Source organism: Mastigoproctus giganteus, chromosome 3 (assembly GCF_048544385.1).
Source record: "Mastigoproctus giganteus isolate SK-2022 chromosome 3, ASM4854438v1, whole genome shotgun sequence".
Lineage (NCBI taxonomy): Eukaryota > Metazoa > Arthropoda > Arachnida > Uropygi > Thelyphonidae > Mastigoproctus > Mastigoproctus giganteus.
The window spans coordinates 227649288-227675848 of NC_143577.1; the positions used below are offsets into that span (position 1 = coordinate 227649288).

Genomic DNA, 26561 nt, shown 5'->3' on the forward strand with positions numbered 1-26561 from the left:
CTGGTGGAGAAGGAAAATCTTGCTTGAACAACCTTATATATTATTGACACTGTCATACAGGAGTTACATGCAAGAAACAGTTTTGACAGTATGTACTTTTGCATTAGCAAAGCATCTGACCTGGTTCAACATAGGTACTTTAAAAAAGTGGAACTATATCAGGATTACAGGCAGATTGAGAGGTAGTTGGACAGGAAAGCAGATAGTTGTTATAAATGGTCATTGTTCAGAGTGTGCCAGCATAAGTGGACTTTCTTAAGTTTTTGTTCTGGAGCCACATGTTTTTTGATTTTCTTGAATGATGCGAAATTTGCAAATATAAAGGTCAGAATGGTAGGTTTGTTTTTTAAAAGCTGGCTTCCACATCATTTTATCTGTACTATTGCTGAATACCTCCCTTTCTTTTAATTTATCTTCCCAGTTAAAAGCATGTGCACAACTGAACTGTTTTATTTTCATGGCGAACTTCACATCATTCTTTGTGAGAGAGAGGAGAGCAATAGATCATAATTATTTTTAAAAGTTTGTAATTTTTTTAGATTTTCTGTATATACAGACCTCCTCAACTTTAAACAAAATTTGAAAAAAATTAATTGATTTTAAAAATTCTTTTCGAGGCAGTGTCTCAGGAAAGTGACTTAACTTTGAATCCATTTTCTAATTTCTTCATAAGGCTCTCTCATTTTAGTGTTGATCATTTGGTATAAAAGGATTTTATGTTCCTACAAAATGTAGTATTGTTGTATTTCATTAACTTTATCTCTTTTAGTAGAATAGCTAAAGATTTCTTAAATAAGTCAAAATAGAAAAACCCCTTCACATTTTTGCTGGAGTCTCAGGGAAAATATTTAATTTTTTTTTTTTTTTATTACTATGTTTAAGGTAAACATAGAAGCAAAAAAACAAATTATATCCAGAAAAGAAGGAAAGCAAGGTTTGATTACAGTACAAGGAAATCAAGCAAGTGCAAAGGTTAATATCAAGTTGTCTTATTTTAATAAGAAATTTAATCACGATATAACTAGCTTAAAATTTTGTGAATTTTTAAATCAACTGATATTGAAATCTATATAATATACTATATATTCTGGCATTTGTGTCAAACACGTGTACAAGTTGGCTTCCATGTTTTCTGTCTTAAATTCACACTCGCTCATATGTTCACAATTTAAAATTATACCTTTTTTTTTTTAAGTCGTTTTTCACATCTTGTGAAAGATGACTATAAAATATACAATGAAATTTGCATTAAGAACCATTGTCTCCCTTTTAATTCATTTATTTCTGCTCTTTGTTTTTAAAATTTATATTGTGACATTTCATTTAATGCACAGTAAACTGTAAAGAAAATGGTAAATGTATACAGCACTGCCCTTTGTGGGGGTCACTACACCAAAATCTAGAAGTGTTGATGACGATGTGGCATCACTCTTATTGATGCTATATGTGTGCACGAAAGGCTACAGTTATGTTACTGAGCCATTCCTTATCTGTTTAGTAACAAGGAATGGTTCTAAATTATTTCTCAGTAAACAATTTGCAATGTCAAAGCACTTTTGCAATAAGAAATCGACAATCTCAGAAGTTTACTTTTCAAAAACTCAAAGTAAAAAAAAAACATACCCAGCAATTCTATGAACTGTTTTCATTTAAAAAATGTGAACAACAATGTATATTTGTGTAAAAATACATGTAATAAATTGCAAATATATTGATATTAATTCATGTCTTTTTAATCTTAACTGCTTGCCTTTAATTCAGACTTAATGATTTTATACTTGCCATATCTTATTTTAAGTTGGCTCCTTTTTCTTTTTTTTTTCTTTTTTTTTTTTTGCTTCAGGGGTCAACTTGTATGCCAGAATATATGGTAAATTAGTTATACAACAAAATCAATACCATATGAAACAGTTATATTTCTTAAGAAATGAAAAGTGCAAAAATGAGAATAGCCACATTATTCTTGTGACTAGTCTTTTCTACATTTTTATCTATAATGTTGAGAGGAATGTGCATGTCTGATTTGTTTAAATATAAATTTGAGGTTCTTATGTTGTAGTTTCTCAGTAATATAGTCTTTATGACTAGCATGATGGCCATGTCTGCTTTTCTTCCACACAATGTGAGAAAATGTGTGGGTTTGACTTCTGTCAGAGCCAAACACTTTTCCACATGGTCTGTTTCAAACAAGGAGTGCATGTTTTTTGTTTCCCTTTGCAAACAGAAAAATCAATCTTAGAATCCACATAAATATACTGACACCATGGCACTTACTCTAAAGCAATGCTACTCAACCAAACACTGAGTAATATCGTTTTATGTTAAAAAAAAAGAATTACTTACCACAGCCAGGTTTTGTGCAGTGGCACCAAAAATGTGTGTGTGTGTGTGTGTGTGTGTGTGTGTGTGTGATCACTAGAAAAAGAATTTCTATTGTAAATTATACCATTCAAGCTTGCAGAATATTTTGACTAGGAGAAAACTGCTGAAAGGTCTTTCTTATAATATTCATATTGAGGGTTCCAATTTTCAAAAATACTGAAATATGACTTATCATTGAGGCTAAAAATCATCTTGCACAAAATTCATTTAAACTACATTGATTAGTGATATTTCTAAATTTGCCAGTTTTTCTCAGTTGTTTTTCTTTCTTTCTTATAAAATATTTTGTTTTCCCCCACTTATTTTAATATTATTAGATAGCAAATTGAGTTGTTTCCTTTGCTGACATTTTTTATCCTGACAGTAAAAAAAAATAATAAAATAAAAATGCAGTAGCATATATTTAAGCTGACAACTGTTAAATACAATTAATGATTGTATTCTTGTAAAATGATTAGTTATAAACTCTTCTGACCTATATGATTGTGCCAGAGTATAAAAAGAACATTTTTTTATTTATTTTTTTTTAATTAATAAAAGAATTATTCCCTGTGACACTATACTGGATTCATCACTTGTCACTCGCTTAGAAAGATCTGGATTCAAATTCAGCTAGAGTAATTCTTAAAATCTTTCAGTTAAGGCTCCTAAGAATTCTGAGCTGTAGTCAGCTGATCTCAAGAAGAAAGAGTAAGGTTACTTCAGGTTTTTCAGTCTGCACAATGTGAAAGCTGGCCTGTGAACACAGTTTCATAATCAATTATATGCAACTTAGTTTATTACAAAATAGAAAACAATAGTGAATGACTAGAACAATTGTCTGAGTGGTAACAGCACTTTATCTTTAGGTGTGCTAACATCAGATTGAATCCCTCTACTGTCATTTTTTTATTCCTTGTCAATTTTGTAATCACCTAATTTATATAATTGATTGACTCTCAATTATGCCCATCACTAATATTTAGTATTCACGTGGGCCTGAACCATTGTCTCTCAAATGCTTGCACTCCTGTACTCTTGTTCCCGACCACTTGGCTAAGTTGACCTTAAAAGAAAATGAACTATTTGTGTGTTTGCATGCATGCGTACACGCCTGCCTTTGAATTTCCAAATCGTTGGCTTCAACTACCAAATGAGGTTGTACCAATGTGGGGAACTAGTGGTGGCACCTGTGACCCTAAGTACTATGCCACCATTATCAAATGAGGTAATTTTTCCAGTAATTAACAACTTGCTGACTAAAAGAAAGCTTCTGCAATCTGGTCTAAACCACTTTCTCTGTAATTTGAATTTAGCTGCCCTGATTCTGGAATCATTTATATAGCAGTGAAAAAATTCACCTTTGATTGTACTATCTCCTCTCAAAACCATGTAGACCTTAATCAGGTCCCATGTAAGGTGCTTGGTCACCAAGCTCTATCCCACATATTTGAAGTCTTCTCATGTGAGTACCCTGTTGCAGATCTTGCCAAGGAAGTTGCCTGCCTTTGGACACTTTCAAGATGCTCTGTCTTTTTTAAAATGTTTTTCTTTCTTTCTTATAAAATCTGGTATAATTTTAAAATTTCCCTTATACAGTGAGACTGAATATGTCTACAAGCAAATGTTTCGTAAATCATCAGTAGAACACTGTGGGCCATTTTTATCACTTGGTTCAATTTCTGGTGGTAATCAGTTAATTAAGGCTAATGATTGTGATCTCTTTCTTCAATTTTCAAAGCACTTCATACTTACAATATACTTGCTTACTGCTAAAATGGTTGATGGTCCTGAACTGTGTGTGAAGGATGGGGGTGGTGAGCTAGGAAAACTACTTTAGGGTGATACATTTCAAACTCTTAGGGCACATAACAAATAGGGATTTATTTCATCTGTGTCTACTATTTACACTTAAAGGAGAATCTTTTTTTTTTTTTTTTTTTATGGAGGTCAGGGAAGAGCAGTAAGGTTTGACATTGTCATATTGAATGACAATACAAAGTGTTTCAATGTAGCATATCATGTTTGTTGCTCCCATTGTGGTAGGAAATTGACATATATAATTCCAGAAAACAATCTGCCATGAATTGTTATTGCCCTCCCACCCATTCTTTATGTACTCTGATTCTTGTCCCTACAGACTGTCAGCTATTCAGGCCATTGAACTTCATGAGATGCAAGTGCTATGGAAATTATAAAACTTGTAAAGGAAGCACATGGCTAATTGTAAAGAGCAGAGACTTTTTCTTAATCACACAGGAATTTAAGCTTTTGCAGCACGGGTAGTGTTTGTTGACTCATCTGTTAATTCTGTTTAAAGTATGTAATGTTCTTATTCTCAGTGATACTCTGGATTTTTTTAAATAAATTTTATTCTTTTCTTTTGGCATGATCCTCTTATCAATTATTTTATAAGTAAGAATAATCAAATCTGAAGATTTTTATAGTAGACTGGAAAGCCATTTTTATTTTATATTTCTACTTTTAACAGGAAAGTCATTTTTTTTTTTGTGTGTGTGTGTGTGTGTGTGTGTGTGTAATGACTGATAAATAGTTGTATTAGGCAGAAGGCATGCAGTTGCTTGTTATTAGCAACACTTTTTTTTTTGAGAGCTTAGACATGAGATTTCTGAACCCTGTAGTACTTAATAATGTGGACCATAGCCTGAGAAGTGGCAGCTGTGCTTTAATGCTGCTAAATGCAAGATGTTACACTTGGGGAATAGCAACCTACAAAAATATTATACATTTGATGGGATTAAATTAAAAACAGAGTAGGAAAGGGATCTGAGAGTTACAATTTTCTGAACAGTGTAAGCAGCAGGCAGCCAGGAAAGCCCATGGGTGTCCTATCGATGATTTATCAAACATTATCCTGTAGAGATAGGTAGGGCACCTCCATAGCCAGGTGGACAGGAGCAGCAGTGCGTAGCACATGCTTCCTGATTAGACCGGGGTTCGAGCCCGTGACCACCAAATATGGAGGATCTGGAAGGTCAGGGAATGACCATCACATATCCCCAGCCCAGATAAAGGGTGAGCGTCAGGAAGGGCATGCAGCCATAAAAATTTCATGCCAAAACAGTAAAAACGCTGACCTCATATATATATAAAATGGGATAAAGGAGAGGACAAAAAAAAAAAAAAAAAAATCCTGTAGGGTATAAGACAAATTGTAAGACCACATTTGGAATACTGTGTTCAAGTATGGAGACTTCATCTGAAAAAAGACATCGAGCTTCTTGTAAGGGTTGACTTAGTGCATTATAGCCTTAGCTGCCAGTGCGCCATTAAAAACCAAATCAATCTTGTAAGAATCCAAAGACGTGCAAATCAAATGGTGAGATTGGCAGAAGGATGATCGTTTGAGGAAAAACTCAGATTATGCAGGCTACAGAGCTTGGCAACTAGACACCTCAGAGGTGACTTGATTGAGGTTAATAAGGCTCTGGGAGGGATTAGTAAAATGAATGAAGGTGAAATTCTTACTATTATAGAGAATCCCAGAACTTGCCATCATATATTCAAATTACAAAGGTTTAGATTTAGATTAGATTGTAGGAAGTTTTCTTATCTACTTTGGGTTTGTTTTTTTTTTTTTTTTTTTTTTTCCCAGTTCAGAAAAAGCCTGTGGCTTCCTTGCACTATATGGCAAATACTTACTATAGATTGAGAATCAAGAAGAAAATACTAACACTGTACTTGAATTTCTATAAGTTGTAAGTTTTCAAAGAAGGTTGTTATTTGGTTATTAGGAGCATTAGCAACTAAGGCCATATTGCTCCGGGGATATGCTGTGGTCACGGGCTCGAACCCCTGTCTAATCAAGAAGCGTGTGCTATGCATTGCTGCTCCTGCCCACCTGGCTATGGAGGCACCTTCAAAGAAGAAAAGTTATTTTGAAGTTGATCTGGTATGGCTGAATAATGTGCCCATTTGAACTGGTTTGGAAGAATGAAGTTCAATTACAGATGCTGGTACGAAATAGTACTCTTGAATCATTACTACTGTTTTGTACTCATCAAAACAGTATCATTAAGCAGAAAATGAATATGTCCAGGTAGTGGGGGAAGGGAGTGAGAGTGTAAAGGAATTATTTATTACCCTGACTTCTTTTTTAATAGAATCGAAGAGGTTTTGTAGAGATTTTTGCCAGTTTTCCATAAGTGCAACATATATTTGTACATAAGTAAGAGCTGCTTGGAAGAAATATAAAGCCTAAAGTAAAAAACAAACAGGAAGCAATATTTGTGATATTATTATGATAATAAAAGTTAGACTACAACTAAATCAAGTAAAATATCCTAATTAGGTATCTGGATGTCATTGTTGATAACAAGTATATAACTACAGTGGTGAATTTTCAAATAGTTTCAGTTGTTTACACGAATAGCATAATTATCATTAGAGTTCTAGGTTAGTAGAAGAAGATCATTGATATACAAGTGAAAGAACACAACTAGAATATATCTCAGCATTTCTTGAGGAAAAGTGAAGGAAACTTAACATCTATCTGGAAATATAAATTCAAAACATATTAGAAAATGTAAACTAACACATTTAAAATCAAGCTAAATGGAATATTTAAAGTATAAACTGTTTTTAGATGAGTGTTGCTTTGCTAGATCTTTCCAAGACACTTTGTTTTCTTAATAAAAGTTTTTTGTTTTTGTTGATCAAAATTCTGACAATCTAAAAATTGGTTTGTTGGATCACATGGAGAATTACATTTCAATAAACAAGTACAAAGAATTTTGCAAACATATTACTAAATAATAGGATTAAGAATAATCGTTTTATTTTGTTTTCTTGTAGAAGACACAGACTCCGCAGTCAGAAAAGAAAAAGTTGAAAGCTGGAGTAGAAATTGAAGAACTGAGGATAGGAAATGGGCCTGTAGCAAAACCTGGAAAATTTGTAAGTTTACTGCTACTTGTAACATATACCAGCTTATATTGCCCTTTTTTTTTTATATATATATATACTGTGTATATACTATCTGTTGACCCAGAATTGAATTGCTTCTTATGCAGATCTTGTCAATAAAATGACAGAAAATTGGATATTCTCATGATTTAATTCATGTCATATAATTAATACTAAGTATTAATTTAACTATTATTAAAAATATCTTAAAACTTTTTTTGAGTATGAATTGTTTCCTTATTTTAGTCTTTTCAGATTCTTAAAAACTTCTTACTCTGTGTTTTAATATTGCTTTAAATAGCCATTGTAAGTTTCCAATATGAGACTGATTTAAGTGATAAATGTAAGAATCTAATATTTCAAAAACTAGCCATTGAAATTTAATTCAAGTAAAAAATTTTATTGATGTATGCATTTGGAAATATATAATCATATAATAAGATGTACATAGATACACTGTCCTGCCTTAATAATGGCACCTCCATAGCCATTATTATGGCTATGGAGGAACAGCAGTGCGTAGCATACGCTTCTTGATTAGACCGGGGTTTGAGCCCATGACCACCAAATATGGAGGATGCAGAAAGATCAGGGAATGACCACCGCATATCCCCGGAGCAATATGGCCTTAGTTGCTAATGTTCCTAAAAACCAAATAACAACAACCTTAATAATATCCAGACACATACATATCTACAAATAATCTTTATTTACAAAAAAAATTGTGTGCTGAAACCTTTAACCTCTGTGGAATACTTTCTACCAGTTTTTTGTAAGTGTATTTTCTGTCATTTGGCCTTCGAAGCTGTGATGAATTCAATCAATTTTTTTTTTTTTTTTTTTTTTTTTTTTTTTCAGGTTCTCCCTGCATGCACCCAACAATTCAATTCATCCCCCAGGTTCTCTGTAGGATTTAGGTCAGGGCTCTTGGCTGGCATCCAGCTTCTTGATGTTCGTGTCCTCAAACCAGTCTATCACAATGCAAGCAGTATGACATGGAATGTTGTCCCACTAATGTTAATAGATATGTGCCTTCCCCAATGTGCTGTCAAATGCAGATAGACCTCGTCATTCATGGTTTTGTCCAAAACAACCAATGGACTTGGGCCAAACCATGAAAAACAGCCCCAGGCCACCACACCGTCTCCAGCTAACTTCATCATCAGGATGAATACAATCTGGCAGGTAGCATTCTCCAGGTATCCACCACCACACCCAATCATGATCATCAGACATGGTAGACCATGTACCATAACTCAACACTCCAAAGCACAGCTGTCTATGTATATGTAGGGTGTACAGTCCAAGAACAATAGATCTTACACTTGCATCTGTCTAGACTGCATCTGGTGTTATTTGGGGCGATTAGTGGCTTGTGAACAGTTAGCTACGTGACCATGCTAACCTATATCATGCAATCTTGTGCACCATGCTGGTGCTGACATGCATCTTGATTGTCTCACTTGAGTACTTGTTTGCACTGCAACATTGGCCTGTGTTCTGATTGGACAGCTTTTTTTCAGGGCTCTCCTATCATGTTCCATCAGCTTTGGAAGTTTTCCAGATTGTTTTGTGATGGTTTCAGCACCAGTCCACTTTCATTTGCAGATCACATTACCGATCATTGACCTAGGGATCTTAAGTGCCATTGAAATGCCACATACAAACTGATTACTTTGTGACATGCTAAGAAAAACAGCAAGGATTTTTTTACTTATATAAACTCTAAAAGGAAGGGGATGAATCTGATTGGTCCACTTGACATCGATGGTTCGACTGTTGATGATCTGCTCAGATAGCAAACAAACAATGAGTATTTTGCATCTACATTCACACATGAGGAATTATTAAGGTTTGAAAATGGCAGAAGGTTATCAAATTGTAGCAGGATACTTAATGATTTTGTAATAACTGAGAGCAAAGTGGAGGAGAAATTGTTGAAGTTAAACATAAGAAAAGCACCTGGGGTGGATGGGATCTATCCAGTTATATTAAAGGAGGTGGCAAAGCAACTAAGCAAACCCTTAGCCATAATTAAGAGAGCATCCTTGGACTCAGGGGAGGTTCCCACGGACTGGAGATGTGCAAATGTATCCCCAATTCACAAAGGTGGATCGAAGGGTGACACGAGTAATTACAGACCAGTTAGTTTAACTTCTGTTCCAGGTAAAATAATGGAGTCACTGGTTAAAAATGCTTTGCAGGATCATCTAGACAAGACTGCAACAATAAATCAGACACAGCATGGCTTTGTTAAGGGAAAGTCTTGTCTGACAAATTTGATAGGATATTATGATGTGGTTACAAAGGAACTTGCTGCAAAAAATAATTTTGATATCATATATTTGGATTTCAGGAAAGCTTTTGACACTGTTGCGCATGAAAGACTATTGTACAAATTGGAGCAGAATGGTATTAAGGGTAAGTTGCTACAATGGATAAAAGGATGGTTAAGTGGGAGAAGACAGAGGGTGGTAATCAATGGGTGCGGCTCTTCGTGGACTAATGTTATTAGTGGAGTCCCACAGGGTTCGGTGTTGGGTCCACTGTTGTTTTGTATATTTATCAATGATATTGATGAAGGTATATCAGGCTTAGTGTCGAAGTTTGCAGATGATACAAAGGTTGGCAGGGTTGCTAATGACAGTAATGGCAGTGTGCTACTGCAACAGGATCTAAATAATTTGGGCAGATGGGCTAAGAAGTGGCAACTGAAGTTTAACCTTGACAAATACAAAGTACTGCATATGGGTAGAAGTAACCCCAGAGAAACGTACCAACTGTGTGGTACTACACTTAAGGTGGTAGAAAATGAAAAAGACCTGGGAGTATTTGTTCAGGCAGAGATATGAAGTTTTCTGAGCAATGCAGACAGGCTTCCAGGGCAGGTCTTGGGGTTTTTTCAATGATATATAGAAATTTTGCTAGCAGGGAAAAGGTGATTATCCCTCTGTATAAGGCAATTGTCAGGCCGCCTTGAGTACTGCATACAGGTCTGGAGGCCTCATTTTAGGAAGGATGTTGATTTACTTGGGCGTGTACAGAGAAGGGCAACAAGATTGGTGAGATGAATGAAGGGATCCTCTTACCAAGAGAGGCTTAAGTTCTGCAAATTGCAGTGGCTGGAGACTAGACACCTGCGCGGTGATCTGATTGAGGTGTATAAGGGTTGAGCACGCTGAATTCTGATCGGATCCTTCCACTTGGTCAGATTACGAACCTAAGGGGGCATAAATTCAAATTAAGAAAAGACAGATATAGAATAGATGTGCGGAAATTTGCCTTTAGCCAGCGGGTGGTTAATTGCTGGAACAAACTTCCATCTGTCGTTGTGGAAGTTGATAGGTTGAATAAATTTAAGGAGGAACTGGACAGGCATTTGGAGGGTATGGTGTGTTTTTTTTTTTTTTTTTTTTTTGGCTGATGCTGCATAAGCTCATACACATGCTTTCTTGCATCACATGCCACTACTACTACTACATCCTGTTATCTTTCTGGAAGGCTTAGCTCTGTTGATCATGGCATCTCACATTCATAATCTTACTACTGTTGCCTTGAATGCTTACAAGCATTTTTATAGTTGTTTGAGATGTGATACCTGGGTACGACGTGACCAGCTATCAACAGAAGGGTGCCTAGATATTAATGCAGGGCAGTTCATATGTAGGCTGATGTTGACATTTTAATAAACTCTGCTCACTGTAACTGGTTTCTTTACTTGAATATTCTTAATATCTGATGAATCCTTGCTGATAACCTCATAACATATTAGTCAAGCATGATTCCTTTTAATGGAACCATGCTTTCATACCCATATAATTCTATACCTATCATAAGATTTTTTTGATATGTTAGCCTATTTGTTCATGTTTGTTATCCTGATCACTGTCTCATTTGGTCTGTTGATGGACAGTGATTTTTATCTTGTGTTCTGTGCATCATGGGATTCCAAATGTTCTATAAATTTCTTTCATTATTGATGGGTTTTTTTTTAATTTAATTTGTAAATGCATATTATTGTTTTTAAAGATATTGATATCTCACAGAAAACTTGGGTTTTTGAAAAAGGTTTTCATTTTTGTTTTCTTGTTTACCAATGCTTATAATATTATCATACTGTCAATACTTATACTGTCTCAGTATTACATTATATGCCAGCTGTTGAGGATGCCGTTTATGAATCTGCATGCTTCTTGATCAAAGCCCATCTCTCTCTCTCTCTCCCCCCCCCATCTTTATCAGACACATTCATGTAATTTTATAAACTTTAATTCTAATCCTATCATAAGATTTTCTGATATGCTAGCCTATTTATTCATGTTTGTTACACTGATCACTGTCTTATTTGGTGTCTGAAAACATCAGTAATGAAAGAAAGTTATGGAACATTTGTGGAATCCCATGGTGCACAGAACACAAGATAAAAATCTCTGTCCATCAGAGACTAAATGAGACATATAATATAATGGACATATAAAGTGCAGGAGGGCAAATATTTTATTCCAGTGCTTTGTACAATAAGACTATTACATTTGTTACTCAAGAATTGTTTTCATAATTTACATGAGAGCTCTGATAAAATATCTTCAATCACCGAGAGCATATTATCAAAGTTACTAGGTTAAGAATTAGATTAATGTTCATAATTTACATGAGAGCTCTGATAAAATATCTTCAATCACCGAGAGCATATTATCAAAGTTACTAGGTTAAGAATTAGATTAATGATAAATAATGTCTATAAAATTCATTGAGTACTACATGAATGTAGCTATTAGAGCTGTGATAAATAATAAATGCAATAAATAAATGCTGTTAATCCAAATGGGGTCATGTTATTGATGGCATTTAGCAGCCTTCTTGATTTGATTTTACCGTTGTTGGTGCACTTAGCCTTTGTTGCTAATATGCCAGTAAACATCAAACCATACCGAACCAATCTTGATTTGATTCTCTTGGTTTTATCACAAGTAGAACTTGCTAGTTGACATACATAATACCATTTTGTGTGTTTGCTTAATGAGATTTCCTGGGTTCATTTCTGATCAGATAGGGCTCTCTGTCTGACTGCACTGTGATGAGAATTCCTCCCTCAACTTGAACTTTTCTACTTTATAAAGTGCACGAACAAAATTTTCTGACTTCCTTTTTGCATATTAATGCAACAGTAATTTTTGTAACTGTTACAATTCACTATAACTGCATCAAAAATTTATCTGAAATTGTGCAAATTATTATTATTCAAAATTCTGCATACAATATAGAAAATAGAATAATAAAAAAAAAATTAAGTGATTTCCTCGGCACATTATGGCTTGGCTTACGTTTAGTTGGGAGGGTGTAAATAGGTTATTTATTGTACTATGGAAAAGTTGTACCAGTCCTTGCTGAGTTTATAACACATTCTTCATTACATTTATAATTTGTATTATTTTCACTTTTTTATTTTTAATTTTATTTTTATTTTTGTTCTTAATCATGCCCTGTTCAATGCTAAGTTGTACTTTGATAGCAAAAACTTATTCAGCAGCCATTACTAATCCGTTCATTTCTTTCTGGCTGCTGAATGAATGATGGTCTCCTTTAGGAATGTCTAGCTTGGTATGTCTTTATGTGTGACATATACCTGTCAGGCTTTGTGTTCTGATCCCAGTTAACTGTATTCATTGTTATTTAAAATGTTAAAGCTCTAAAACTGATATTTGGCCATTAACCTTCCAAAAATGACAATATTTGGCCCCATTAACCACCAGACAAAATTTATTAGTTAGTAAAACTGATATTGAAATAACAGAAACTGATGTACATGAGCTATTCATTTTGATTGGGCATTTGTCCACTCAGAGCCCTCAAGTGGTGGAGGTATGTCCATATAAAATGAATGGATCTATATTACATTTTATTAAATTAGTTATTAGATTAATATATGCTACTGATGTGCTTAACAACCATTAATTACATCATTTATTAGTCCAAAAACTAGTAGTAGTATGGCATGTGATGCAAGAAAGCAAGTGTATGAGCTTATGCAGCATCAGCCAAAAAAAAATCACACCATTCCCTCCAAATGCCTGTCCAGTTCCTCCTTAAATTTATTCAACCTATCAACTTCCACAACGACAGATGGAAGTTTGTTCCAGCAATTAACCACCCGCTGGCTAAAGGCAAATTTCCGCACATCTATTCTACATCTGTCCTTTCTTAATTTGAATTTATGCCCCCTTAGGTTCGTAATCTGAACAAGTGGAAGGATCCCATCAGAATTCAGCGTGCTCAACCCATTCAAGGCCTTATACACCTCAGTCAGATCACCGCACAGGTGCCTAGTCTCCAGCCACTGCAATTTGCAGAACTTGGTAAGAGGATCCCTTCATTCCCCTCACCAATCTTGTTGTCCTTCTCTGTACATGCTCAAGTAAATCTACATCCTTCCTAAAATGAGGCCTGCAGACCTGTACGCAGTACTCAAAGCGTGGCCTGACCATTGCCTTATACAGAGGGACAATCACCTCCTTCTCCCTGCTAGCAAAATTCCTATATATCATTGACAAAACCCCATGACCTGCCCTGGCAGCCTTTCTGCCAGGGCAGGTCATGGAAGTTCTGTACTTTTGAAACAAAAGTAAAAGAATTAAATTTGAAAAAAAAAAAAAAAAAAAGGAAAAAAAAAATCAGTGGTAGCTAGACTAAATTGAGAAGGGAGAAACAACTTTCCCATTGAGGAAAAAAGCAGTTGATTGGGTATAATTTAAAATCTAAACAGTAATACTTGGGGTGAATTTTAACCATGTTAAAATTGTACCCTAAATATGACAAAAAAAGTCTAAAAATAAATAACCTAATTTAAAGGAAGGTAAGCCCACCGACACGTAATTGAAACTGTGTGTGTGTGTAATGATAATTTGGTTAGGTGGCAAGTTTGTTAATAGTGGATCACAAAATTAACAGATATGTTTCTATATGAAAATACAACTGTGCACTTTCTATTATTGATGAATTTTAAATGCAAGAGCTACTTGTCTTACCCTATAAATTTTACTTTTCCAGGTACATGTATATTATGTTCTTAGGTTGTCAAACAACAAACAAATTGAGTCAGTGACTCAAGGAGAAAAGCCATTCTCTTTCCGACTGGGTAGAAATGAAGTCATCAGAGGATGGGATTTAGGCATAGAAGGTAAGCTAATTAAATTGCATTCTAAATATTTCAAAAATCATGAATGATTTTTGCAAACTTTTGTACTACATACCAAACCTTAAACGATAATCACTCGCTCCTTATATAGCAATCTTCAGATTGTTATTCAGTGTGGTATGGATAATCACTATAACTTCACTTCTGTTAAAACTCAAACCTATTTGGTTCCTCTAAATTTTTTTTTTTTTTTTTTTTTTGTGAAATATATTCACCTTTGTAATATACAAAATATAATAATATATATAATAAAACACAATAAAATATTAGCTTTTCAATTACATTATTCAACAGATTCTTTGATATCCAAAAGCTGTTATACTACAATATTTCACTCCTGCTATTATTTTGCTTTTGAATAACTGATAAACCTATGAGATTCCAAGAGCTCTCCCACCATAAAATAATTCCTGCATCCATTGATGGTATTCCTTAAATCTCTTGAGTACATGTTGGGTGTGACCTCTTTCTGTACATAGCTTTGAGAAATTGGGTTTGCTACTTAGTTTATCGATTTCATATTGTGGAGGAGCTTCACCACAAGTTTCCTTAGTTTATTTGTGCTATTTATTTAGAGTCCACTACTCTGAATAAATAGCACTGCTCCAGTGGAGAAGTATATTACTTTTTATTTAAAGTGTGTACCACTGCCCAGGCCTGGGTTTTAATCCTTTTTATAATCTCACTGGTGGTCAGGTAGGCATTGTGAAGACCTGAATAAACCAATGATGAGATATCCACAATATGTGAGATGCAGGATGATGGAGTGACATCAGCACTAAGTAGCAAAAACCCAGTTTCAAGCAAACTGTGTTTTTGCTACTTAGTGCTTCAATCTCATATTGTCCCAAACTTAATTATGTCTGTATCACTTACCTGCACCATCTTGCATATTATGGATATCTCTTGATACTAAATTGTACAAGTCTTCACAGTAGTATTGTCAATAAAATAAATGAATACATGCCCATCAGTGAGACCCCAAAAAGGATCAAAACCCAAGTCTTGGTGGCATACACTTCAAATAAAAAGCAATATATTTCTCCATTGGAGCAGTGCTTTTTATTTAAAGTAATGCAATACCAAGGCAACTCATGGCAAGGTGCCTCCACAATATGAGATTGATGTTGCTACATAACAACTGAAAACACTTAATTGAGCTTGTTTATTTGAAGAGGAAATAAGATGTGTTTATCTGATAGATAATATGGATCAAAATAACACACATCTCAAGAGTTCTTTTTTGTTGCCACAACAACCAATATTGGCAAGATGTGCAGAAGGTAGCAATGTTTCAAACAGACAGGAAGCTAACACAAGGGGAAACAAGCTTATTAATAACTTTAAGAGGCATGTTAAAATAGTAAACTGTACAAAAACACTTAGTCTTAACTGCACTTACAGTAATGTAAGTGCTAGAGTTAAGCACTTACATTACCATGATCAAAAGGAAGGCTGCTTTTGATAAGAAGCAAAACCCCAACATTCAGAACTTTCATGTGCCAATGTAAAATGAGAATAAGAGTATGCTACAGACCAAAAGATTGAAGAGTATGATGAAAATGCAAATGGAATGGTCAGGTAAATGTGAATATCTTATTATGGATTATTTTAGTTTGCCCTTATGGCAACAAATGGGGACAATTTTTAAATCAAGTAGATTATTATTATTTGTGTCAACCAGGGAAAAGAATAATCTAGACCTGATTATCACCCACAGATCAGATGTCAATAATACAGAGCGAGTAAAAGTATTGATGCCTATAACAGCTGCAGGTTGATCTGATCTGTAATAGTGCCATAATGAGATCATTTACCCAAAAATTTGCTTTGCGTATGGATTCAGGAAAGAGCCCATAGGCAGAGCCTTAAATTTTACTGTTCAGGCATGCAAGTTAATGAATGATGAAGAAGTTCAAAATATAGTGCATAATTGTCTGTATCTGTCGAACGCTTTCTTCCCCGACGGAATTGCAAAATTTTCTATGTCAGTGGAATAAACCATTTAAAGGTATACTGAAATTTACTCTCATTATTGACTTAACTTCATATGTGTGTCTGAAGTTAATCCTTTTGTGCTTCCTAATAAATTAAAATCATTTTAACTCTTGTTAATTGGTTTTTAGGTATGAAAGTTGGAGGAAAGCGAAAAATCGTAGTTCCACCTTCATTAGGGTAAGTGAGAATTATTATTATAAACTAAAGTGTGCATTATTCAAAGTTTAGTACTATTAACAGTGATATTTTTCTCTAAAGTTTAGTTACCAAAGTAGACAATTCCAATTCAAGTAGGAATATTAAAAAAATAAATTAATTTCCCTGTTGGATTTGAAATATAATTCAGTGAAGAACTCAAAATTCATAATATTCTTTTCCATTGCCATCTGCATACATGCTTTCCATACACATCTTGTAACTAATGTTTCAGCAACTAGTTTGTTAGCTGTGCATCTTTACTTTCTAAATTCATTTTACTACTTAATTTTTATTATCAACTCTCAGGTGAATACTGCAACTTTTGAAAGAAGCTAATTTGTCTCTGAGTTCAGAGAAAATTGAAATATTCAACTGAATATTTTCCTGTACCATCTACATGATGCCAGGGTCAGGAAAGGTCAGGGAATGACCACCGCATATCCCAGAGCAATATGGCCTTAGTTGCTAATGCTCCTAAAATCCAAATAACTAACTAACATTAACTACTCTACCAATTTTAACATCATCTGCAAATTTAGACATCACGCCCTCTATCCCTTCATCAATGTCGTTTATGAAAATTAAAAACAACAGTGGTCCTAACACTGGTTGATGTAAGAAGCGGAACCCTGATTCTTACATCAACCCACTCTGAGGAATAGCCATTTATCACAACCCTCTGCCTCCTGCCCTGAAGCCATCCTGATATCCATCTAAGGATTTTACCATTGATTCCAACCTATTCCAGCTTATAAAGCAACCGCTCGCATGGGACTGAGTCAGAAGCTTTGCTGAAATCTAAATAAACAATGTCGAAATTATTCCCTAAATCCAGCTCATGAGTGACCCTTTCAAAATAGCAAACCAGATTTGTTAAACATGATTTTCCCTTTACAAAACCATGCTGAGTATCCTTGAGAATTTCAGTTCTATCCAAATGATCCTGAATTCCACCCTTGATCATTGCCTCCATGATTTTCCCTACCACTGAAGTCAGACTGACAGGTCGATAATTTCCCACTTCACTCTTAGAACCACCCTTATATATGGGCGATACATTGGCACTTTTCCAATCCAACGGAATCTCCCCAGAGTCTAGTGATGCTTGCATAATTAGCCTCAATGGTTCAATGCACTCACTTGCCGTCTCCCTTAAGATTATAGGGTATATTCCATCCACCCAGGAGCCTTACTGGCCTGTAGGCCCGAAAGTTGTTTTTTTTTCATTAAATAATCTTGTGAAATTTCAATATCATTAATTACATATTTTTCTACTTCGCTCCCACAATTTCCCATTGCTACAAAAGGTTTTTCTTCTGTAAATATCGATGCAAAATAACTGTTGAGTTCATCTGCAACATCAGCTGGTGTATTTAATACTATCCCCTTTCCCTTACATAAAGGTCCGATCTGGTTTGTCCTGCTCTTCCTAGCATTTATATATGTGAAGAATTCCTTATCCCCCCCCCCCTCTTTGCTCTGTTTGCCAGTGATTTCTCATAAACTGCCTTTGCCTGTTGAACCTTTTCTGTGGCTCTATTACAGATCATCTTGTAGCTGTTATAGGCTTCAGTACTTTTTATTGCTCTGTAACTTTTCCATGCCACCTTTTTCTGCTCAAGTAATGTAGCAACTTCACTATTCATCCAACTTGGAACCCTCCTCGTGGAGTTTTTTTTTTTTTTTTTTTAATGATAAATATGCATTCAAGGTGTCTGTGATTAATGTTTTAAAAGCATACCACAGTTCAATTGTATTCGTTCTCTGTGCGATATCTACCCAGTTAGAGGCCATGTAGCACCTTAAGGCATCGTGATTTCCTTTCTGAAATTATAACCCATTCCTTTGCCTTTTACTACTGCTACCTCTCTCTTCATCATCCACTGTAGAACTCCATGATCACTTCCTGCCACTGGTTCCTCTACTGTCAGCCCTGTTATGTCATCTGATTCATGGGTGATGATGTGGTCTAGGATATTCTTTTCTCTAGTAATTTCCCTGACATGTTGATACAAATAACAATCATCTAGTTTATTTAAAAATTGTTTCCCATGTTGAGTTTCCTTCCCATTTTCTCCAATCAATTAGAGGCAAATTAAAATCACCCATAATAAGACATTGATGCTTACTTGCCCATTCCATTTGCATGTAAAGTCCTTTTGAATCAGAATAGTTTGCACTTGGTTTTTCTGTTTTGAGGCCCAAATCAGGAGCGCATCACTTGGTAGATTGCTGGAGTCTTGAGTCCCTGACGAGCTCCCAGATGCATTATTCTCGAGGGCAAGCACCCGTTTTTTTCAGTGACTCAAATTGTTCCATCGGTGCACCAAATTGTAATTTAAGATCGGTGCACTCCTTACATCGATCACAAAGAAAAGAATCCCCAGGTGAGCTATGATTAGTCACCAGGTTGACCTTGGAAAACATTCCACAGGTTCCACAACGGATTAAATCATGACTCACACGTAAATCGCCATCGGCTATTTCTGTGTGAGTCACGATACCCTGTGATGTGTATAAGGCAGATCTCGTAATTACCATTATAAAATTAGCTAAATATCAATGAAAATTAACTTTAAAAAATGATATCTATAATATTATAAAAATCAAACTGTTACAGGAAAACCTATAATAAAATAATCCAATATACTAAATAAATCAAATATTTAAAAAGCAATAATCAACAGTAATCCAATCCACTAAACTGAAGAGCCCTGATGAAGCATGTCCACCCACCTCGAATGCCAACAGTAATGATTTGCCTTAAAGTTGAACATCTTTAAGATGAATTAGAACATCAGACCAGGATGTGACCAACAGAGCTTTCTATTATGGCTGAACTGGTGACTGCACAGAAGGAATGGGATAAATTCCTGCCCTCTGCTACAATGAACTAGTTGAAAGTGTTACACAACTGATGCAAGGCAGCATGATTTTCTGCATCTGCCAAAAAAAAAATTATCATTCATACCTCCCCATTCACCAAAATTCACATTATTTTGAAAACATATTCCAAACATGGTGGTGATATCCAAATACTTTTGGCAAGGCAATGTAGAGCCATGTTTGGTTACTCTTATTTAAAAATATTAAAATTTGGTTGATAAGTTAAACAATGTTAACTCGATATATGCTAAATTCAGAAATGTTATTCATTTTTTTTATCACATACTGTTTTTTCACAAATCACTTAAGTTGATGTTATGTACAGGTGACCCCCACTTAATGCTGATAATTCGTTCCATAAAAACAGAGCACTAAGTGAATCCGCACTAAGCGAGCGCCGCATTCCCATAAGGTAACATATGTATTTTTGAGTTGCGGTCGGTGCCATAGGATATTTCCTAATCAATAATAAACGGTAGTGAAAAGATACACAAATGTCGGTCAAAATATTTAATATTCAAATATTTGTACATATAAAATATTCTGCATTACATACGTATATAATTATGTGCTAACTACTTACATATCAAAATTAAACTTACAGTTCCAATTTTAATCATGAATTTAATTGATGAATTTAATCATGAAAAATGTGTCGATTTTGGGTTGAAGTTTGGCCCTCTTCCAAATAAACTAAAAGGGCTATAAATTTTAAATCCCCCGCAGCATTACCACCCAACAATAAAGTTAACCAATCCTTTACTGCTTTGAAACCTGGCATGCTTTTTTCTTATTTCAATATGAAACTTTTTTTAGGCATTCATTTCTACAAAAGTCCCTTCATCTATGTTAAAAACTTGAAGTATAACACGTAATATCCCTCTTCAATAATTTTAACAAGTTCTTTTTTGAAAAATTTCGGCTGCTTCTGCACTTGCGGTTTCTCCCTGGATTTTAAATCTATTCAACCAGCCCTTACTAGTTTTAAATGGTTCCACATTATTTTTTTTAGGTGAGTTTTCTTCAGATCATCATATTGGCTAATCTCTCTCTCCTTTTTTTTTAATAATATTTAACTTAACTGAATTCTGCATTGGATATTATCTTCAATAAAAATTAGTTAGTCTTTCCATTTCAATCCTAATAGCCGGCCTAGCCCTAGTTTCTTGCAGTGAAACAGCTATCTTTCCCACTGCTAAAATTAATTCTTTATTTTTTTTTATAATTGTTCTTACAGTTAAACTTGCAAGTCCTAAATTATGGCACACATCCGCTTGTCTTTGATCGGAATCAATTCGCTTCAAAACGTCTAATTTAATTTTCAAATTCAGTCTTTTTCTTACATTTATAGTCTTCGTACTGTGCTCAGACATTGTTGCTTTTTCATTCTTATCAGCCATTATTAACTCTTCGAAAATGTAATTGCGTTGGTTGCATTAATTATGATACAATGTTCAAGTAAACTGTCCGTTTCGCACGATGTCTAATACGGTACTGAGTGATGACTAGACTTCGGATAAATGCATATAACGCAAATATTACAAGCAATATACTTGATCATTTTTTTAAAATGTTGATCTTGGAACTATGTAACAAGTCACTGTACTGCAATTAAATTAGCGTGCGAGAAAATTTCACTGAGCATGGGAATTTCTCAAGTCGGCGTGTGAAAGGTTTTAATGCTGTTTTGCTATTCATTTTCAAGCTATCGACTCCATCAAATGAAACGATTTCATTAAATATGCCAAAAATGCAATCTGTAAAAGAGCATTATAGTGACCTATGACAGTGTTATAGTCAGATACGGGTTATAATATAAGAACAGCGTTGTAGCGAATCAGCATAAAGCGAACCGCGTTATAATTGAATTATTATTATTATTGAATGTATTAAGTTAGAGTAACTGTTGGCAACACTGCCTTCAGTCATTTGTTTCTTGACCTAGAGAGCTCCGTGCAGCAGTGTTTAACAGTGTGAGTTAAATTTCTTTCTGAGGTTATGTTCAACATGTGCTGAACAGTTAATAAAATGTCTTCACGCAAGTGTTTGAACAATCTGAACTTATTTTGTTACATTTGTGGAAGTTATGTAGTCCTCAGGAAACACAAGATATTACAGAATTTGTTTAAAGAACTGTGCAATTGTGCTTATTTTGGAATGAAACTCAGTGACCAAGATAAATAATTTGCTCCAAATAAAGTATGCTGAACCTGTATTGAAGCATTGAGATTATGGAAAAAGAGAAGGCTATGCCATTTGCAGTTCCCGTGATTTAGTGGGAGCCTAAAACCACTGTAATGACTGTTACTTTTGCTTAGTTAATATAGAAGGATTCAATGTAAAGAGTAAGAAGAGCATTGTGTATCCTAATATTTCATCTGCCATTAGACCAGTCCCACGTGGAGATAAACTGCCAATTCCATGCTCTCCACTTATATTGGAGAATATAGCAGAAGAAAGTGCTGAAAGTGAAACTTCTGAAGATAAAACTGAAGTCTACACACCTGAAGACATTGAGTCCAGTCCTCAACTGTTTTCACAGCATGAACTCAAATGATCTGGTAAGAGATTTAAATTTACCAAAGGAATCTGCAGAACTCCTTGGTTCTAGACTTGAGTCAAAAAACTTTCAAGCACATGGGGCATTTTTCTCATGATACAGATTCAAAGAAATAGAACTAGTCCTCTACTTTTCTGAGAACGATTCGTGGTTTTTTGCAGTAATATAAATGACTTAAGTAACTACTTAAGAATTAGTTACAACCCTATACACTGTAGATTTTTTTATTAATTCAAAGGGGTGTTCCTCCACAATGAAAATAAATATGCGTCGATTCCAGTAGCTCACTCTGTGAATTGAAAGGAATGTATGAGAACTTGAAGTTGTTGCCAAATATTAAGTATGAAGAACATGGTTGGTTGGTCTGTGCTGGCTTTAAAGTGATAGGCATGTTCCTTGGACAGCAATCTGGCTACACAAAAATGTCTTGCTTTTTGTGTGAGTGAAAAAGTTGGCCAAAGAGTAAGCACTGGAATGTCAATGTTTGGCCAAAGAGGGGTAGTTTGTTGCCTGGATCAAAGAACATAGTTCATAAACCACTGATAGACCATAAAACCCTTTTCTTCCTTCCACCCTTGCACATCAAACTGGTTTTGAGAAATAGTTTGACAGCTTTACCTCAGGAAGGGCCTTGCTTCAACTACCTGTACTTAATTCCCATCGATCACCCAATAGAAACTAAAACATGGTAATTTCGTTGGACCTCAAATTTGCAAACTAATGCAGGACCGAGATTTTGAGGAAACTATGAATAAAGAGAACAGGCATAGATTAGCTTGGTCTGTTATTGAGAACTTAAACAACAAGGATCCTGGCTACAAGAATATATTGTTGAAAATATTTTGACAAACTTCAAGAAGCTGGGCTGCAACATGTGTCAAGATACATTTTTTTTTTTTTTTTTTTTTTTCAATTCCCATATTGACTTCCTCCAGAAAATCTAGGAAGTGTTAGTGAAGTACAGCATGAGAGGTTTCACCAGAACATTAAAGACACGGGTATTGGGTCGGTGGAATGTTATCATAATGGCTGACCATTACTGGATGGTGAAGAGGGACTGTAAAATAGATCTGCAGGAAAATCAATGAAACAAAAATTTGACACATCATAGATCGGTTATAATGAGAGGTGAGTATTTAGTAGACTTTTTACCACACTGCCCTTTTCCACATGTATTTAAATATAAAAGTCTGTTAAAAGTAGCATTTTGTTATAATTTTTTTGCACATAAAATTTGCAAAAAAATCAAATTTTCTTTTGCAATTTTGAAAGAAATTTGACTTAAACAAGTCATTTTTGAAATCAACATTAGAAAATGATTCAGAAATGCCCTTTTCTGAGAAAACATCAATGAATTTTATTTAAAATGCAGAGTGGTGTATTTTATAGGAATATTTTCTCTGTAATTAGGCCTTTCGCTATTTGATATTTTTATCATAACTTTATTTTATGAAAAATGCCACATACTGTGGTGGTATAAAAGTCAACCTTTTAAAACCCAAGAATTTGTTCGCCAGATAAATTCATTGGGAGTTATTTTTCAGGAGACTAAATAGGCAACAAGGAATTGCTCAGTTATATAAGCCTCGGTCCCCCCCCCCCACACACACATGCAGTGGACCCCTGCTTTATGGTGGCATACTATTGCCATAGTTGCGGATGTGCCTAATAGATCCTGAAACAAACAAACTTGCTTTACGATTGGTTCACTGTACGATGGATTTGCTATAATAAAATACCGTTCACTATAGGATATATGATAAGTGCCGGTCATTGTGATCACGTTTGCAAATTGAATTTTAATTCTATTAAATGGCAATTCTAATAAACAAAAATAGGAGGAATATTATCCACAGGCTATAAAAGTAAAGATCATAAATTTACACTTTATTACATTACCAATTAACAAAATTAAATATGTGAAAATCGGAAGAATATTTTCCACAGGTTAAGGAAAAAATAATAAATTTACGCTTACGTACATAGCTTAAGTAATATGTACAGTAATATCAAATATACAAATATATATATATATATATATATATATATACATACTAACAAATATATATACATAGTTTATTTTTGTTCACTGACATTTTGTGGGGAAAGGAGATTGCTTATCTTTTTTACTGTTTTAAATTTTACAATCAATAACAAAGAACACAGCACACACAAATTGCAACAACTAACACGATAAATCAAGTGAGATTCAGAGTAGAGTAACAAGTTTACAAAGCTTAAAAAATAGGAATGAAGAGAAGATTCTGAAAATTTGTTTTTTATATGATTGAAGATTTCATGGAAAGGGAAAACATGTTTCACCATAATAATGTAAAAACCCATAGGATTCCAACTATCAGTATTATTGCAAATGCAATTCAAATAACCAAATTGATTCTTATAACCAAACATGTGATAACGATGAAAGTGTAGTGCATTTTAATGATTTGAATTGGTTTTTTGAAATTAAAGTGACTGATTCCACTAGCCAGTGATCACGTTAACCGGCTTATTTCACTTATTAACCTACTTATTTCACTTTACAATGGGATGGACTTAAGATTGTCTCCGACCAGACCACGTGGTCCTTCCCTTCAGCCATTAGCAGCAGCCTTTGGAAACAAGTTGGCCACGTGTTTTGTTTTTGTATCATTTAGTTGAAGTTTGCATTCTTTAGTTTTTGTGTTGTGCTTTAATCAATATATTAGTTTTTATCAATTTTTTTAATCAATATGTACACTTTCCATTATAAAAATCACCTTTTAGTTATATAATGAAAGTTATATATAATAAATAGCATAGTTATATAATGAAAATTTCAACTTCCGAGGTCTTGGAACAAATTACCAAAACACAATGTGTTATTGGGTTCACGTGATATTTTTACGATACGATGGTGTCTCTGGAACGAATTAATATCGTAAAGTGGGGGTCCACTGTACAAGCACGTGCGCGCGCGCGCACACACACACACACCATAATCAATAAATGATATTGCATCACCTATGCCTGTAGGATTTAGTTCATGACCTTTTATATATATAGATGCTGTATACACTTAGTTTTCTATGAGCTGTAATAAAATGTTACAATATAAACCTTTAAAAGGAATAAAAATAATTTAATTAAAATTCCTGTAGTTCTTAAAACATTTTACTGTAACATTTCAAATATGATTGAGCACAAATTTTCATGGGAAAAAAAATAGAAATTGGCTTATATGCCAGAATATGTGATATTTTATTTATTCTTATTTCCTACTTGCATATATAATTTGAGTTTTACCTTGTTATTCATGGTATTAAATAAATTTCTTTTATTTTTTCTATTATTTTTTTTGACAGATACGGTAACAAACAGAACACTGCGATTCCACCTAATAGTACACTACATTTTGAAGTGGAATTAAAAGCTGTGAATTAAATGTCATTTCTTATTAATTTTATTGTAAACATTGCCCTTTTATAAAATTTATGTGACATGAATTTTATGTTTAACATAATATTTGTGCTTTTGTAATAAAGTTTTAAAAACATTTTGCTTGCTAGTGTGTTTGTGTAAGGAGTTATTATCACTAATGTTAAACTCTCACATTGAGGTGTGAGTGCACATGAATGCATGTTGCAAGATAGTGTTCTATGTAGAATTCAGATTTGATTGGGGAAAATTATCTTCCGAAACATTTTTGTATACTTTTGAGAAGTGAAGATTATAAATTCTTAATTTATGTATTTCTTTGTATTTCATTTTTCACGTGGTATACAGAGAGAAAAGTGGCAAAATAAAATATATAAAATTTTTAAATAATTATGAAATTAGTGTTAAGCATCATTAAACCTCTATTAAGAATTATATGACTTTATTTTACACCCATTTGGAAAAAGCTAAAATTTTGCTGGTGATAATGCAATAAACTTATTGGAGTCTTTTCATCTGGAGAATAAAACTGGAGAAGCCAAAGACTCAGTCTCTGGCTTCTCCGCTTATTAATTAGCAGCCGGGGAGATAATATTGTGTTAGTATAATTCTTACCTTAATACCGATTGCTACAAGATCCACTTCCAATACTTTGTCCACAGACATCATGACTCAGACTGAAGTGGCTGTAGGGTGATTCCCATGTGAGGCATGAGTTCTTCACTTGTATAGCCTGTGGCATATCTTCAAAGGTTGGTCTAATACAGTGGTTTTCAACCTTTTTTTTAAAAATGGCACCCCTAAGTAATTTATTTTATTTTGCGCCAACCCTACTCAATTTTCTGCTTGTTAGGTGTGTGTGTGTGTGTGTGTGTGCGTGTGCGCGCGCGCGCGCACCTATATCTAATATTAAAAAATATATATGTTATATGATAGTTATTACAATAATATAATAAATTAAATTTCATAATACAAATTATATATATATTTATATATATATATATATATATATATATATAC

At 34.2% G+C, this 26561-nt stretch overlaps 1 protein-coding gene across 1 annotated transcript in view; it reads left to right on the forward strand.

Annotated features, from left to right (window-relative positions):
- LOC150088806 (uncharacterized) overlaps positions 1-25578 on the forward strand; it is a 102644-nt gene extending 77066 nt beyond the window's left edge. Inside the window, exons 9-13 of the mRNA XM_090370328.1 lie at positions 883-972; positions 7177-7278; positions 14335-14464; positions 16609-16657; positions 25469-25578. Coding sequence (XP_090226454.1) covers positions 883-972; positions 7177-7278; positions 14335-14464; positions 16609-16657; positions 25469-25547 — 450 coding nt within the window. The 3' untranslated portion in view covers positions 25548-25578. The remainder of the gene's footprint in view (positions 1-882; positions 973-7176; positions 7279-14334; positions 14465-16608; positions 16658-25468) is intronic.
- The last annotated feature ends 983 nt before the right edge of the window (positions 25579-26561 follow it).